This window comes from Centruroides vittatus, unplaced genomic scaffold, assembly GCF_030686945.1.
Source record: "Centruroides vittatus isolate TY-2023 unplaced genomic scaffold, ASM3068694v2 contig_341, whole genome shotgun sequence".
NCBI lineage: Eukaryota > Metazoa > Arthropoda > Arachnida > Scorpiones > Buthidae > Centruroides > Centruroides vittatus.
In genome coordinates, this window is record NW_027122166.1 from 2,412,024 (window position 1) to 2,431,958 (window position 19,935).

General features: G+C 25.1%; 1 protein-coding gene across 3 annotated transcripts in view; it reads right to left on the minus strand.

Moving 5' to 3' along the window:
• Positions 1 to 19,567, minus strand: part of unc-13 — a 347,436-nt gene extending 327,869 nt beyond the window's left edge. For all 3 annotated transcript variants that reach the window (XM_067268874.1, XM_067268872.1, XM_067268873.1), the window contains exon 1: positions 19,352 to 19,567. In XM_067268874.1, the coding sequence (XP_067124975.1) occupies positions 19,352 to 19,373 (22 nt within the window). In that variant the 5' untranslated portion in view covers positions 19,374 to 19,567. The remainder of the gene's footprint in view (positions 1 to 19,351) is intronic.
• Positions 19,568 to 19,935: the final 368 nt, after the last annotated feature.

Here is a 19,935-nt window from a genome sequence, read left to right on the forward strand (position 1 = left end):
CATAACATAAAAAAACTGATATAATTATTTCTAACTTTCAAAACGCTCTAACATATGTTTATAATAATTAATTCAAAGATACATCTGAATTTCATTAATTATATACATTATATTTTTAATAGCTGAATATGTCTATTGCACACATCACATACATACACAGTATATATATTTGTATGTATGTAACATATTTGTTTTAATACAATTAAAAATTTCTCATTTTTATCTTTGTTTATTTGTAAGCATTTTTGTGTTCTTGTTTAACTTTATCATCATTTAAAATTAAATAAATTAAAAAGCAAACAGAATGAGAAATGTCCAAAATTAATATACAAATATAAGCATTTAAAACCTAGAAAAATAATAATATTTTGGTTTTATTATTTTTTTTATTATTATGTACCTAATTTATCTTGACTTAAAAAAAACACAGCAACAAGATTACATGCTGGTATTAGATTATATTCGAGCCCGACCCAGGAGCTTAGGATTGCATAATGTACTGGCATAAAATATTGGCAAATCCAAGTACAGCTTTTTGCATTTGGCAAATGGCGATTTTGTTGATGTTGAGTTTTTTTTAAATGCTGGTGGAGAATTTTTGGTATAGAACCCAGTGTGCCAATCACCACAGGTACTACTTTGGCTGGTTTGTGCCAGATTCGCTGAATTTCAATGTTCAAATCTTGATATTTTGTGATTTTTCCTGTTCCTTCTCTTCAATTCTGCTGTCACCTGGTATGGCTATGTCAATTATCCACACTTGTTTCTCTTCAATGATAGTAATATCTAGTGTGTTTTTCGAATTCAAATCTTGTTTGTTTGAATTCAAAAATCCCACAATATTTTGATGTCATTTTCAGTGACTTTTTTAATCTGATGTTCCCACCACATTTTAGAGGCAGGCAGATTGTAGTTCTTGCATAAGTTCCAATGAATCATTTTGCCACTGAATTAATGTATGTTGAAGTTTGTAGTTGGTTTGGGCAATCTTTTACAGCAGCTGAGAAAATGGTCCACAGTTTCATCAGCTTTTTTGCACAGTCTGCATTTTGCATCATCTGATGACTTCTCAATTCTGGCTTTGATTACATTTGTTTGGATAGCTTGATCTTGAGCAGCTAAAATGAGGCCTTCTGTTTCTTTTTTCAATGTTCCAGATGTTAACCATTGCCACATTTTGCTGTTATCCACTTTGTCTTTGATCTTCTCCAGAAATTGGCCATGCAATGCTTTATTTTGCCAGGTTTCTCTTCGTTCTTTGAGAATGTTCTTTCTGTATTCTCTTTGTAGTTTTGACTTAAAGCAGATTTTTATTTTTGGCTTCAATCAGGGCTTGTTGTTGACTAGCCCTGACAATCTACTAGTGCATGTTTTTCTACCTCAACTGTTTGTTTTACTTGCAAAAGTTCTCTGCTCCCAGTTTGTGGGACAGATATAATCTGTCATCATCATTTCGAGGGTGCAGTGAGTGACGGATAGTCATCAATTTTCTTGTTTTTCTGTCCAGTGAGTCCAAATCAGTGTGTCCAGTTGATGATTCCAGCAGTGTATTGAATCACAGGCACAGCACAGGTATTAATGGCCTTGACTGTGTTGCCACCATTCAACTTTGATCTCAAAATTTTCCTGACTCTGAGTGTACTCTTTTGAAACTGCACTTTTCACTTCATTGTGTTTGATATTGTCCATTTCCAAAATGTCCAGGTATTTATAAGCTTCATCCAGATTATTTTTGATGACTTGCATGGCGGCTATCATTCAAGCGGCTATCATCAAAACTATGACAAACCGACATGCAGTATTTTTATTTGTATCAGTTTATATAAAAGTGGATCGATAAAAAATTTTAATTTCAATATTGAATTAGAATTAAGCAAATATTAAAATATTAAAAGTTAATTCATCAGTATAACCAATAGCATCTAAACTATCTTTCTACATAAATATATATATATATATATCTGGTTTGTTCATTGGTTACAAAATAGCCAAATAAAAATTTTTTAAATTAAAACAAATACCAGTAATTGAAAAAGAATAATTGATAATCAGCAATAAATATTTATAAAAAATCAAAGAATTCTAAACTGACTTATAGGTTTCAGACTAAAAATTAAGTTTTACTGAAGTGTTGTTTTATTGAATTTTAATTACAAATAATCCCTGACTTTAGGTCATAATGCATTCCTAAAAATGAATGCATTATGTTCTGAAAGCCAAGCAGTAAAGTTGCATGTTATAAAAGGAGTTTCATTTTCAGAGCTAAAAAAAACAAAATCTCTTACTAAAAGAAAGTGATAAAATTTCAATAAAAACACTTTATAGGCATTTATACAATTGAAATGGCAAACATGAAAAAATAATCCATTTGTTAAAAATTTCTCAACTGTGTTTTTATTTTATTTTACTTATAATATATATTAATTTTGAAATTTTGTGATCTCAAAGAACCGCATTCAATTTCTATGCAATTGTATTCAATTATGGACACCATCTTCCCGATGATACTTCGAGTATTTTCAGTTACATTCAAAAGCAGTAATTTTGGTCACCCTAGGTATAATTTCTTGAATAAGAGAAAGAGCCACTGCTGAGCAATTAGCAGAAGTAGAATTAAACAGGAAAACAGGAAAGGATAAAACAAAAAATAAGTATTACTATATATAAATGAAAACAAAATTCTAATAGTGATTATATAAGTTGACTACAGTACGTCAACTGCTTATGTACAAACATTTGAATTTGGCATATGAAAGGTATCAAAGTATCCGAAAGTCAATACCACCTGTATTTTTAAATAAGATCAAAAAAAAAAAGTTCATTTGATTGTTTGTATTAATTACAAATAAATAAAAAAAACATTCAAAATAAGATGGAATATTCTTACCATCAAATAAAACTTGTAGATTACAATTTCAGAGAATCATTCAAAACTTTAAATTACAGATAGAAAGTTTACTGTATAAAAAGATGTTGCATGTTATGAAAGATAGATTATGCAAAGTTTGGAGTTTACTGGCTAGATGCAATAAGAATTACCAGAAATCACCATTGCAAATTGCTTTATAAAAACAGATTTGATCAACAATTTGATGATGCTTCTAATAAAATTGAATTTCCATCAGAATCCATCAACTATATCAAAGAAGACTGGACCCAATCTCATTACAGCAATGAATGATGGATAGCATCATTCAAAGATTTCCTCAATGTTGACAATGATCCTGTCTAAAGACCATTACAGAACCTAGTGCAAGAAACAAGTTATGAGAAAGAAAAATTCTGTAAAGGACAAATATTCTGCTCTCCCTTATATGTACAGTAATAAAAGGCTCTCAAGCTTTTAAGGCTCTTTCTAGAAAGAATCATCATTCATAAATCAAGATGCTTTTGAGGTAGTTGACTGCATCAAAAACATTGTTAAGCCAGAAGCAACGAATTGCTGATGACAAACTCATGTAACAGACTTTTTTCTAATAGGTGTCAACATTATTATTTTGTCCATACATGTATCTAAAAATTAAATAAAATACAATGTATTTAACACTAGGCAGTCCTCTACTTTCATACCTAATTGGTTCCTGAAATATGTATGAAAGTTGAAATGTACAAAAGTAGAACAATGTAAAAATAAAACATCAAAAAAGTTTACAAAATATTTATTTTTTATTGATTAGTATCTGGTGTTTTCTTTATAAATTTACCAAGAGATAAGAAAAAGAAGAGTACAGTTCAGTTTTCTCGATAGACTTCTGTAATATGCTGTCTTTTTCTATTACCCTTCGTACATGAGATAACTGCCATATGATCAAGAGCATATAACAGACTTTAATTTCTTTTCATCCATATCAACACTACTGTTTTTTTCTTTTTCACTCATGTTTATGAATTAATAAGGGTGAATTTTTTCACCAAAACAGAAATGTACATAAAGTGATAGCACACATCCTAACATAAACTGACAAGATACAACTTATCAACACAAGTGCTAACTCAAGACTGAACCTGTGATGGTGAAAATGGACATAATTAATGTCAGAGAGGTGGAGGAGGGACTAGTAACTAATAGTTCAAGAAAAGAAGAAAATCATTACATGAAAGTATGCACATTTTACCATATATATCAATAAAAATTGAAAGTACAAAATGAGTATGAAATAGCAAATTGCATGAAAATAGAGGACTGCCTATTGTATTAAAATATCTATGATCTCATTAAAACAACAGTAATTTGTGTAACTAAAGATTTTGTTAACTTGAAAACTTTTCTAAGTCATGATAGATCACCTTCCTCATTTTGTTTTTTTTTAATTAAAAAACAAATATTTTTGGCCTTCTTTATCAGCCTGCCTCAGATTATCAAACAAAAAAAAAACAACTAGAAGATAAAAAACTGAGTACAGTGGACCTTCGTTATAGCGCTGCTCACTATACCACGCACTCGGTTATAGCACGAGTGATGTTCGCGACGCGATAAGCTCAAACACGTTTATACAGGTCCGTGCAGCGTTAGTATGTAGTGCATTTTATTGTTACTGCGTACTGAGTAATTGTGTATGTATTGAGTTCCTGCATGTATTTTGAATAATGTTTAATTGCTGTATGCATGATGAGTAAAAGAAAAGCTTACAGTGTGAAAGAAAAGCTTGACATTATTGCTAAAGTAAAGAGGTGAACCGCATTACACCGCGCTGCTCGGTATAACGTGGTTCACCTTATAACGCAGGTGTTGTTTCCCGCCTGACAAGCGCGTTATATCGGGGATCCACTGTATTCCAAATTATAACATTCTATCAAATAATTTTGTATAGAACATTATAATTTGGAATGCTCAGTTTTTTATCTTTAGTTTTTTCATTCAATAACCTGAGACAGGCTGCTAAAGGCCAAAAACATTCATTTTGTAATAAAAAATTTGGTGAAAAAAGTGAATGTGGTGATCTATTTTGGCTTAGTTCCAGCTTTTGGAGGAATCTGCACTTGAAAATGTTTCTGTCTCTTCCACTTTTAGTTATCAAAAGTCTGTGTGTTTCTGACTCATAGCAGAAAGCTAAATTTAACTGTGTTCTATGGAAATATTACTCATAAAGTTAAATGATAAACAATTGCTTAAAATATACTCTAAGTTAATGAGCAAAAATTATTGTGACATCACCACAATGCTGGTCTGTAATTTTTAATCATATTTTTATATTTATTTAATTTAAAATATACCTCATGCACTCTTGATTTTAGTAGTGTCTTGCCCCTGTACATCATACTTTTCCTGATAACAAGAGTCATGCTGGTCATCTATCTATCTCCATTCTGGAAAAAATTTTTGAACTGAAATCATGAGATTTCTGGTCCAGACTAGAAGTTTGTACAAGTATACCTCGAGTTACGTCGTTCCCGATTATACGTCGTTTGTCAAAAAAGTATATGGAAAAATAAAAATCAAGTTTAAGTCAGTTTATTCGACTTTAAATCCATCCGCCATAAACATCGAAGTCGTAATATCACTAGAAAAGCATTGAAAGCAAATAAAATCATATTAAAATATGTACATTTACAGTAAATATTAATATAATCATTATAAATCCTAGGGAATGAAGCATGAAAACATCTGTGTTTCTGTGTTGTCTTATTATTTAGCGGTCTTTAAGTGCTCATTATTGGCGTTTCCTCCATTATTGGCGTTTAGTTACGACGTAAGTCGAAACTACGATTTACGTCGTAACTACACAAGTAAATTTGACTTACGTCGTTTTTCGACTTACGTCGCCTCTCCTGGAACCAATTACCGACGTAAGACGAGGTATACCTGTATATAGTTAATTGGGGCCTCCTGCCCAAAGCTCTCCATATCTGATGTCAACTTTCATCTATCTAACTCCATTCTCGAGATTAAGGAAAGCCAGACAAACATGTTGGACACTAATGGGAATTTATAGGTCTGCAATTTGAAAATTTCAGCACAACAAATTTTTAATATTTTGGATATCTTAATACTGATATTTTAATACACACAAATATTGGATTGTATATTAAATTATCACATGAAGAAGTCATTAATTTTACTATAGAAACAGAATACTTACATTAATAATAATTTATACTTTGAATATTTATTTTCATTAAATTACATGATATATATTCGCACAATGAGGTTTAAATATTTATTTTACATTAATAATTTACATGAAAAATTCAACTTATTCAAATTTTTCTCAGAATATGTTTAGAAATATCATTGCATTGAGATCCTTATAGAACACTACTGTATAAAAAGTTTTGTAAAGTAATTCATCACCCAAAAACTTAATATTAAAAAGCTATTCAGTGATTAATTCTGTTAGCTGACCATTATATTTCAGTAATATGTAATGTTTAATAAACTGCATTAAAATTGCAAAGTATTAATATTTTTAAGTTTTAAATAACATTTAATAATATATATAAATAATAGTTATAAAATTTCCATTATTAGAATTAAAAGTTTGAGCAGCTATAGACCTAATGATAAACTGTTATTTATAGCACTTTGTTAGGACAACTATATCAATATAAGACTTTCCTTTTCCCAAATTTTTTCATTTCTAGGAATTGGGATTCAAAATACTGATTTCTAGAAACAAAGACAAGTAAACTGGTTTTACCATGGTTTTCAATACAAAACAGCATTTCTGATTTTACTGTACTTAACATGTAGAAAATTCTTGCTGTTTTACATTTAAATCACAATTGTGCGAATATGTTATTAAGAGTGTTAAAAGTGATATTTAGTTCTTTTATTAAAAAAAGCAAAAAATAGATAGCAAATAAATTACATAATTACTTTTTTTAAATAAATTTTAAAAAGTTTTATAATGGAAACCTTGTCTACAAACTATTTATAAAAACACAGCTCTTTAGTGTGATTGTAACATCCAAATAAATATGCATCAGTTCTTGTTCAAGCTTTAATTTGAGTCAAAACAGATTAGAGTTGACATCGTTTATAAATTCCTGAATGTCGGGGAGTCTTTTCCACACAATTAGCAGATCATCAATGTATCTGACATAGACACAGATGTTAGAAGCATACTTGGATGAGGTGTGACTCCACTGACTTAAGCACCATTTCAGTGTCTCAGAAAGTTTTAATCATATGGAGAAGACATCTAGATATTCAGAACTTCATAAACAATGTCAACTCTAACCCACATATCTGATAAGCTGATTTATAATATTGTCTTAAATGAAAACTTTCTAAACAAGTTAAATGCAGAAGTCCACTTAGAACATCATCTTCACTTAAGGTCAGCATTGCCTGTTTTGTATTTTACCATCATCATGGATGTCTACAGAGGGGGTAAACAGGGCACTTGCTCCTACCTTGGATTGATTAAAAACTTCCACAAATTATAATCATAAAAGTGATTGAGATACATAACTTTATACCACCAATAATGGTACATTTTTGACGCAATGCTATATTCTTTAATTAACTTGTGAAAAAACAAAAAAATTAAATAAATAAAAATTTATTCATATAAATATTTTTCTCCAAGCTTTGCCCCCTCTGGAAAATTTTTTGTGGATGCTTATAATGGCAATAATATGGTAAAATACAAAACAGGCAATCCTTTAATTCTTGACGACATGAAAAAAGGACAAAATTTTTTGTGTAAGATTTACTAAAATACCTGGTTTTTAGTATAATCACACTACAAAAAATATCCAAATCAGCCTTGATAGCCCAATGACTTTGTTAAGTAAACATAGCAGTTTGTGACTTATTATGATATAACCATATAAGTTGCCTAATACATTTTAATAATTTAGAATTTATTCATTCTATAATTGGGATTACCAGGAACTTGTCTCATTTCTAGGAAAACTTTTGCTAATATTACACTTGATTTCCCAAAATTCCTGGGTCTCAAAATCCCAGGAACAAAGTCCTAAACAAAACTACAATAAGTGATAGAATAAACAAGTTTTCTCAAGTCTATACATTGTTTCTTTTGAACTAATGATGCCAATATAAATGTCCTATGTTTGTATTAGTTTAATTTATGAACTGAACATTTAATTTAAAGCCTGTTTCATAATCACCCTTTGCAATTCAGAAAACAGGAACATGTCATAATCACAAATTTTCCACTTTGGCAGTCTGCAAATATCTCAACCAATCATGAAGACTTCTAGTAATGAATGGATGCCATTTCATCTATTGACTCTATTGACTTTAACCAAATACTCTGTGTATTTTAACCAATTGGAACACTTAAGGAATCCACTAGTTTATTGTAAAACAGAAGCAGAAAATAAAAACCATACATATATTGTGCATTGAATTCCACCAAAATATCAGTTTTTGAATCTCATGGGATTTTGCTTTCTCAATGATTGGGAAACAGGATTAACAATTGAAAAGCCATTGATAATAATTAAAATAAAATTGCTTAATAATATTGCAGATATGTCTATTGAAATATCAATTCCTACAGCAAAATCATTATTTTCCTAAAAATATCATATGAACAGATGATTTAAATATAAGATTTAAATTTAGTGTTTTTGTAATATAATACTGTGGTATCTTGTTCTTCAAATGATTCTAACTTTTAACATTCCAGAGTTCAAATCATTTGAACTCCAGAGAGTTCAAACGATGCTTTTATGTTTGAACTGATGCACAATAAAAAATGTACTCGCTGCATAAAAATGCCATCTGTTATGTGCTCAATGCCATCTGTTGTCTCTTGCTCTCACTGTGAAAGCATCTCTTGCATTATGCATGTGTGTTTTCATTGCTTTTTTTTTGTTTTAGTTTTGCTGTGTTTGGTTATATATATATATGAGCCATACCTATTAACCATGGCATCCGAGAAGAATGTGGAAACAATGAAGTCTAAGAGAAAGGTTGTTGTATCAACTATTGAGATGAAAAAAGAACTATCACAAAGCATGAAAGCAGTACATGCATGACAGATGTTTAAGTTGCCAAAGACAACAATGTGCAACCAGTAAATGCAATTTTTATTTCATTTTACAATATTTACTTATTTTATTTATTGTTTTTATCTTTTAATTCAATATTCAGGACATTTAATTATGTTATTCTTACCTTAAATTACATGATAAATTATGATGTTTAAATTTATCAAAATGAGTATTGTTTAGTGTCTGGGAATGGATTAATTCACTCTCCATTATTTCTAATGGGAAAAATTGATTTGGACTTTCAACAATCTCCTAAAATGAATTAAATTTGAAGTATCATTGTATATTGAATTATATAATCAAATTTTTTTTTACCAACAGTAAGTGTTTAATGAATGTTTGATTCTCATAATAAAATCTGAAAATGACCCTAAGTTAAATCTTTGTGTAAAAATTGAGAATGAAAAACAAATTTTTAAATACTACTCAAACACAAAATTATAAACATAAAGAAGAAAGCACATGAAGCTCTCCTCTTTGCATAGACAGGAGTAATGTAGTTTTTACAGAACTTTCACTCAGTATAGTTCCTGCTTCATAGTTTTTGTTTTCAAAATTTGTCTCCATCTCTTAGTGGGATTCTATTTTAATGTGTTAGAGATTCTCTTCCACTCTTTCCTATACCAAAGAATATGTGATATCACATCAATGAAAAATTGTATTTAGATTTTATAAATCAATTAAGAGAATTATATCATTTTCTAAATAAATTTATGAAATTCTCAACAGCAAAGCAATGTTGAAGACCATTCTTATTCTCATAACCACAACTACATACCAATAACCTTTTGCTGCTTATTGATATGTAGTTGTGTTTATTTAGTACATTATGCCAGTATTATAGTAGTGACTGCATTCTTATTCTCATCTAAAATCAAAATGAAACATTCAGCTTTCACTAGACTTTTAGATATATACAACAAGCAATATCTAACACTTCTCAAGATTTAACAGCTTCTCTTTATCATTCATTATCATCTCCAGCACTAATAAATCACAGTACTCATCTAGATATACCATACAGGATATTTTAGTATGTTCTCAATATATATGAAAGAAATTATCTAATTGAAAAGGCAAAGCAGTATAACTAATAATAACAATTATGGAAATAGAATAGATTTTAGTTAAATTTATGTTTACAGTAAATTCTACCCTTTATTGTAAATAACTTTACATATGTCAATAAGAATTAAACATGGCTTTGTCAGAGAAAAATTATAAAAGTCTTAATATTTTTAAGCCTGGTAGACACATGGATATTGATGAGTCAAAAAAATTTAGAAATCATATAATTTTGCATGAATAAATAAATGAAATATTTTAAATTTATTATTTATATATGTATAATTTTATTTATTATATAATCTGTATATATATTTAATTCTGTGTATATTCAAATGCCATTGAAAATTGTCTGATACACAAACATTTTTAATTCAAAACTGAATTTTATCTGAATATTTAAACTGAAATTTGTGAAGAAATTTTCCATAATACTTGCTTCTACTGATAATCATTGTTGAAGAAATGTATTATAAATTTATCAAAATAAACTTTATTATAGTGACTTAAAAAAGAAAGAAATCAACAAATAGCTGAAATATTTAAAGACTTATTTTAAGAAAATTATTTATCTTAGATTTTCTGGGAAATCCCCAAACAAAATATAATCTAAGCTAATTTTGTCTCCAATTTCTCAATTAATGTGAAGACATCATACACTCTTTTCAGTACAAACAAATATTGACTTATTACATGAAGCATTTAGAGAAAAACTGACAGCAAAATGTAAGCGTAGTGAAAATGATACTCTTCAGAAAAATACTGTCATTACAACAAACTTTTTTTAATTAAGATACTGTCAATTTGTCTTTTATATTTGTATCATTAAATACAGTTTTAGTATTTATTGTTAATTTAATAAATACTTTCACTTCTCATTCATTAATACAATCTATATTTCTACTAAAGATATATATATATAAAATACTTGTAAATCATTATGTAACATATGTTAAGTAAAAACATCCACTTTAGCTTAATCAGTCATTGATATTCCATGAGAGAGCTATTATATTGAATTATCTGACATTTTATCCCTCACAATTAAGTTTATTATTGTTTTTGATTTAAACTACTACTAATTCTCCAATCCTTCAGAAATCATATTTAAAGTGCAAATAATTTTCTTTTTACTAATTAAAAATCTCACTCTTCTTATCAATACTATTTCTGCTAAAGTTGCTAAATAGCATTCAGATCATAATTTGATTATTTCTTTTATCTTTAAGTATCTTAATGATATTTTATATTTAGATGATCTCTTTCTTTGAACATAAACACATTGCATATTTAAGTTTCCACATCTTCACATCACTCGATTTTCCTTTTGTAATTTGTATGTTAAAAATATTTCATTGCAACATTTAGAAATTTTGAGATTTTTTTTAGAAGTATTAATTAAATAAAACTTTAATTTGCTTTTACTAGTTTAAATGTTAATGTTGCTGATTTTTTTAATGTCTTTTTATTCATTTTTAATTTTTATTAATCTTTCTTAATTAGACATAGTTCCTTTAGTTTAGCGGGCCAGATAACAGAGAATGACAAGTGCGGGCCGCATAACCATTCTGTTCAATACAGTACAGTGAATACACAAAAAATAAGGACAACTAACACATTTATTTACCAATACACAAGCACAATCGCTGCAGCAAGCTTGTAATCGCTTTTCTTAAAAATTTAATTGTAGGTACGGTACTTATACAAAAAGTGCTGTGATATCCAGTCACAAAAAGTTGCCAAATTTTTTATTTAACTGATTTATCTAAAAATTATATTACTGTCAGATGCAAAATCAGATTGGACCTATTTTGGCATTTTTACTTATACTTATTTTAATTTTTTTTACATAGTAAGTTCATCTACAATCTATATATATGATTATATTTTAACTTATTTGTGGCATGGTGTGGCAGTGGGCTGGATAAACTGACCTCACAGGCCATAGTTTGGAAACCCCTGATTTAGCCTATAGAATTATCCACTTATATTGTAGAATTAATAAGTAAATTTTAATTATTTTAATAATTATTTTTAAAAAGTTTTTTTAAATTTAAAATGCATTATTTAAAAATTAACTTTAACAACATATAAAATATTTGTGTTAATTATTTCTGAATATTTTTACGTAAAATAAAAAATAGGAACGTAATTAAACTTAAAATATATTTATATTTTAAATTTAATTACATTAAATCGAAAAATTTGGTTAAACATCAATAAAATAAATTTAATAGTCATCAATATCAACATTATTTTATATAATTGATAAAACTGAATTTTCTCATTCCATTCTTGAAAAAAATAATATTGTTTCAGGTTATAAAATATTTTAATATATTCAATTTTTTAACAAGTTACATATTAGATTTTAAATTATTTTTATTGCAATAATGTTTTGTTAATATTGAAATTCAGATATCATTACATCGAAATTTGATAATTGTTTAAAATATTTTGCATTATATCATGGCTAACAGTTTCAAATGAAATATGCATAACCTAAAGACATATTAAAATTAATTTTTGATGTGCATTTTTCTTAGTTCCTTCAGCTTTAAATAAATTAAGAATTTCTTTAGTAGTACTGATTTAATTTTTAGTGAAGTGTGTATTTTATAAATGGCTAAGGATTTAAATTAATCCAATTGTGCAAATTTCTCTAAAATACTTACAAAAATCAACATAGAATATAAATTACAACAAACAAAAATTATATTTTTTAGAAAATAACTTACGATTAAGTTACAAAAATTAGAATTTTATTAATTAAATAGTTGTAAAAAATTAATTTTAATATCTTCTCATCTAAAATATTTTGTCATAAGATATTTACAAATATATAAAATTTACATATTTTTTTAAAAATTATATTGCTATTTTAAGAATTTAGTTGTTTAATCATAAAACTAAAAAAATTTGTAATAAACTATAAAGCATTAAATTTTCTCTATGTTATTATAACTTTCAATACTGTTAAAAACATCTTTTCTAATCACAAAATCTCTCTTATAGATAACAGGAAAGGACATGTTTGTAGTATTGAAAATATTAAGAAAACTATTAGAATTACACTTATCTCTGAACTGTATATTATTAAATCAAAAATTGAGTTTAGTTATAAATCTGAACTATTATAACCCCATATAGTTCAATGCATTAAAGAAAAGACTTAACAAATATGTTCAATGGTATTTCCCAATTACAATAATACATAGATAAATATTGGATTACAAATATAATGGTTACAAAAAATGATCATAAAGTTATAAAAATTATATTTTAATGAACTTGACAATTATCAAACCAACAGTATTATTATTCTAACTCCATTCAATAATGGAATCTTTCAAAGCAACAACATTTTTTCTTATTTAATTAAATTTTTTAAGTTTCTACAATCAATATTAAAAATATTATATTAACTAAATTATATGTATTTGTGTCATTTATTATATACAGTAATTGTTACATTATATTAAATGCTAATGCTAAACTTTTTATAAACAAAAAAATTGTTTTGAATACATACAATATTAGCTTTCAAAAAGATTTAAATCTAAATTTCTAACTTATAAAAATTTTTTTTTTATCTTAAAGTTTTTTTGAAATAAGATAACAATATTAATTAAATAGCTTTTACTTATGTATTATGGACTTTTAATGATAAATAAAATGATTTAAATATAACAAATAAACATAAATCTTATTAATTATTTAATAGAAACTCTAAAAAAAAATTCTTAACTTTGTTTTACTTATTCTACAATATATCTGTAGCAAAAAACAAAGAGAATCTGATCAATTTAAAATATTCCATAAGACAATAAAGATGTGATATATCCTACTGTATAGAAAATAAAATAGTTAAAAACAAACAAACAACAAAGTACGAAACAAGATTTTCCAAATAAAAAAGCAATACGAAGAAAACACATTAATGATTTAATTGCATCATAGAGGGAAAAAACTATTTAATACAATAAGCAAACAAAGCTGTTTTGAAAAATGAAATCAAAAAGATATAAAATATATACTGTATAAATGTACTGTAATATAAATATATACTGTAACTGCAAAATAAATGTTATAGCATGATAGTAGCTACTGTGTCGAATAAAACAACTGTCTAAATGTGTCTTATAATTTCTGCCGCTTACTAAGCTTGAGACATATGCATATATCAAAGAATCCTTCCTAAGATATGTTAATGCATGTTTATATACAAAGTAGAGCTTATTGTAAAACATTTACTTTTAAAATATCTATAAACTGTTATTTTTAGTAATTGTTTTATATTTTTTTCCATCAATAGGAATAGCATCACTAACTATAAACACATCTTTTTCAACTTAAATGCTTTAAAAACTTCATTTTTTCTGCTTTACTTTAATTCTGCTAACTAATTTTCTGTAGAGATAATCTCTAACTTTATTTAATAATTGATGAATTTGATTAAAAAAAAAGGGGGGTTAATTTAAATTCGCATTAAGTTTAAATATTAAATACAAAAATATGCATCTAAATTTGTTGTATGTTCCCTTTCTTTCAATGTATGTGAAGTGAAGACGAGCTCAACAGATCTATATTTATAAAGTTCAAGTAAAATTCAATTTACATTATTTAATAAAAATAAATGTATAATTTTGTAGAAATAAAATGTTGAACATTAATATGATTTAAAAAATCTATTGACTAGTTGATGTATATTCGAGAGAAAAATTCTTAGTATATTTTTTCAAACTATTTTGTAAACAAACAAATTTAAACTTAATTAAATTACAAATATTTAAAACTGTATAAACAAATAAATAATGTTAATATGAATTAAATACTATCAGAAAGGAAAAATATAACCGAATACAACATTAAAAATTCTGATAGCAATTCATTCCATCTGCAAATGTCATGAAAAAAATGTTTTTGAATTCAAATAAACATCGTATAAAATATGAACTGGTACTAACAACAGATCAAGTCTTTCCATTTTAAATACAGTATATGCTTTTAGTTTCATTACATTAAAAGTTAAAACATAACTTTCTACATAATATGAAAACCTTGAAAGTAAATATCAAGATATCTCTACATTATAACTTTTTTATTAAGATTATTTTAGAGCAAAGATGCTGATCAATATTCATCATTTTAATTCAATAAAGCTTTCTGTACAATCTTATAATTTACTGTCAGTAAAAATACTATCAAAACTTATATGCTATAAGATCAAAAACATTTTTTAATCATCAGTTAGACGAAACTCAAACATTTTCTGATTATCTCAAGATTATAAACATTGTTGAAACTCCAAAATTAATATCAAAATTTTTTTTAATTAACAAAAAGTTTAATTTTATACATTTTCTCTCCTATGTAATTCACTTTCCATTTACATTGTGAACAGATTAGAAGTATACTTTTCCAAGGGTTTAAAAATATTCAACATAATTATCACATAAAGTTCAAAGTTTCTATTTAAAAGAATATGATAAAATAATATGAGAAAAAAACATAATAAACAGATATTTTGCTTCCTTTTTTTTTATAAACATGATAACTTATATAATTCATATTTTTCATATATATAGCATAATAAATAATTCATTATGTAAGTTACAAATAGATTATTTTTTATTAAAATTACAGTTGTATTTGTTTGCATTCTTAATAAAAGTATTTGTAATCTAAAGTTTACTCAAAATTCAATTAATACAGTTAATAATAATAAAATTTATACTTAAATAAAAATATTTAAAGTTATTTTATAATAATGCAAAATATTTGTATGAATTTTATTACAGATTTATAATAAACATTAATAAACAATTAAATTACTTTGATGCAACTTTTTAATTTATTCTAATCTACACAACTAAAACAGGCCTACACATTATTTGATAGAAGATTTGAAAGATTTTGAAATAAGAAAACAAAAAAACATTATTTTTGCCCTTTTCTTTTTGTAAAAATGATAAATAACTTGTATAACTCATACTAAACTAATTAATAATAAAAAAATAATTTTAAAATAATTAAAAATTTTAATAATTTTAAAAGTGAATCAACTAAAAGGTTTTATTATAGAAAATAAATCTGTTTTTAATAATATAAATGAAAAAACTCTTGAATGATCATCAATTTTTTCTTTATAAAAAAAATTAAAATAATTATTAAAACTATGTTTTGTAATAAACAAAATATCTTTTAATAATTATAAGTATTTTCTAAATTATTTTATAGCTTTATATTGTCTAATTATTTTAATGAATCATGAATGTTTTCTCCATTTCTTTAATTAATTTGGTAAAACTTTTCCAGAACAAATTCATTTTATAAAAAAAGTGCAAAATTATATTGTAAACATATTCATTTTTATTAATGATTAATTAAAATAAATAAATATATTTATTTTGTAGAGGGAATTTATTTTAAGATAAATTCTCTGTACAATTGGGTTGGGTTTATATTTTTAAAAAAATTACTTTTAATTTTATAGAAGACAAATTTACTTTCATTTCCTTTTAATAAAATTCAGTTTTTAAAAAGAAATGCATTGAGAATTATTGAAAGAAAATTTTTAATATATTAAGAACTTGGAAAAAAAAAGAAAATTTGCCCTTAAAAAACAGAATTATTCTAAACTAATTGTCAAAAATGAGGCAGGAATTTATAAAAATTTTATTTTCTTTATTACTTTTTGTTATAAATAATAGCATCATACCATAAAAATATCATTCTTTCTACATCTGTTGGTTTAGTTTTATTAATGCTATTAAATGCAAAACTGAAAATTTCGTAACCAAAAACACAAACTACATTGTGTAATTGTAGACTATTGAAATATTTAGAAAATATTAGAATATTTTTTTTAATGTTTTAATTAGTTTTGTATTGAAAATATGCTGGTTACTAAATGATTAAAATTATAATTATTCACTTTGTAATGTATTTTAAAAAATTATATTTAAAAAACTATAAATAAATTTTAAAACTCTTAAAATATTCCGCATATATTGCCATCATTTTTTTTATAGTATGTTATAGTGTTTTATTAGTTTTTAACTGTCAATATCATCTAACTACTGAACGGTTGAGCTATTGGTCTAACTGCTATAAACTTTTATGAAAATTAAGATTATGATGACCAAATGATCAAATAAAAGCAGCATTATAAATTCTTTCATAAATGTGGAACCCATTCTCAACTTGTTTTACAAAATGTAATCATCATTAAAGAAGATATGACTTAAAAGTTAATACACAATCGTTCTTAGGCTGATAAAATAATAAATTTATTTCAGAATTAATTTCATATGTAATTTAATCCAATTTATAAAACTGGCATTTTTTACTTTTTTGTTGTTTTCATCAGACTTTAGTTTATTTAAATAAAATAAATCTTATTATAATTATTATTAAAATATAATTTTTACCTAAATATATTTTTTAAAATGTGCTCAGATTGTGTATTTTTGTATGTAAATTCTTAATCAAATTCATAAGAATCAAAATTATTTTATTACAAGAAAGAACACATTTAAATTTAAAACTTTATAATAATTTAATGATTATGGAGAAACTATTTTAAATATTTTAATTTAGGACATTCTCATCTTTTCTCAATAAGAAATTCTCAGTCTTTAAGAAAACTCATTAGTTTAACTGTCAAAAATAAAAACAGCAGTTTTCTTTGAATCTGCTGAATTTAAATGATAAAGATTATTTATAAAGTAAACTTCTATCTTTATATTTTACTATGCTGAAGATGTTAGATCATTGACAAGTCCAATAAAAGAAAAAAAAAATAGTAATAATAATCTAAATAAAGAATATATTGACCAACTTAAATACCTAAATCTATAATCATCTGTTTCCCTTTAAAAAGAAATTTTGCAAGTTCCAAATTACTAATAACCTTATTTATATATATAAATAATTACATATAACACCACATTATTAATTTAAAATTTAAACATTAAAGTTATAATTTTTAATATTAAAGCACTAATTTAAGCAAAGTTATTTGTAAACATGTAATTAAAACACTTTATTTTAATTATATTTTAACATTTTTTTAAGTAAAATTAATGCTTATATTTTAAATATCAACCAAATTTTTCTAAAATTTTTTTTTTTTTTTTTTGCATTATTTTGCTTTTCAATTTGATATTTTTGCTACCCAACAAAAACATGCAATCAAACAATTTAAATTCTCCATCAAAATTTATCATTTATTAAAATGATAACTGTTCAAATAGAATATAATATCTGTAAAAATATTATTAAAATTTTAATTGACGCAATTATTATTATTATTTTTTTTTAAATAAAAATATTTAAACATTTTTTTATTAAAAAGGGCTATTTTTCTTATTTCAATTTTCAAATTGGAATTATTATTTTTATTTATTTGACAAATATACTTGTACAGATTATTAATTTAAATTATGCTCAAGTAATTACTATTTTATCACAAGAAAAACTTTTTTATTAAGAAAAATTAAATTTTCTTTATAAAAAATAAAAATAAAACAAGATTGTTAATAAAACTTCAATAATCTCCTTTGATAAATTAACTTTAAAATAATCAGGAAGTAAAAATTTTTTTTTATAACTTTAAAATACTAGAAAGAAAAGAATAAAGTTGTCAAACTCGGAATGACTTTAACTAATAAAATTCATTTAATTTTATGTATCGCTTCTACGTAAAAAAAAGAAATTTCTATGTATTATGTACTACATAAACTCTCCTTCACATCAGAATAGTTATATGCCTAATAATTTACTTTAGTTGATAATAAACTCAGCTGTAACAACAAAAATGACATTAGGAGTCACATTTTTCAATTGTAAATTAGAAAAATTTTTTAAATAAAATAAAAATAAAAAAATACACCTTAGATATTATTATTATTATTATTATGTAAAATGCTTAATAGAAAATTGGATATTTTTGTAATTTTTACATGAGAAATTAAATTTTTTTTATTCATTTTATTTTTATAAACTCAGCCAAGAGTTATTGCAAGGTAATTGATACTTAATCACATTTTGTTTTGATTAAATTTCAATTAAACATATATATATATAAACAGGAATTGATAAATGGAAATTGATTATTTTATAAATGATCATTTACAAAATATTAAACTGTTTTTATGATATTTAAATAATTATTGCAACATATATAAATCTTTTAAGTAATCCGAAAGGGAATAATTTAATGTATCATTTAGAATAATGGATTTTTTTTATTAATTTTATTTAAAAAAGTAAAAAGGACTTTAAAAAATAAAATCCGTTAAAAAGGACTCACCAGTTACACATAAGAGAGACATGCTTTACTCTCTTCTAACAATAATTAACTATTAAAATATCTTAAGTATTGTTATATTGAGGGGTGAAGTTTACATGATGGCCGAATCCTTGTGTTCCAGCGTGAGATTAGTAATTCTTAACGTCAGAATTCCTCCTTCTTTACAACTAACTCGTAAACCGACAACGTCCGCCATGACGGTATCTGACGTCACTAGCAGACCGGTCGATTTGTCGAATGCAGAGAGGGGGTGACGATAAATAGGAGGGAATCGATGAACTGCAATACATTTGTGGAGTTTCTACTGAATGAATTTACTCTTTTAGTTAACTTTTTTTTTTTTTAATTTTATTTTTACTTTTGCCCTTTTCTAAAAATCTGTAATTGTTCGTATCGTTGTTATTTTTTTTATTTTAAATTATTTTTCTGTGTGTGTGTGTGTATATATATATAGAGGAGCGTGTGTCATTTTTACTCGTGTTTTAGATCGTTTTTACTCTGTTTTAAATTTTTTTCTTAGTTTATTTATCTTTTTATCTATAGAAGAGATTGTTTGACACGTAAAAATTACTTTAAAAAATTTT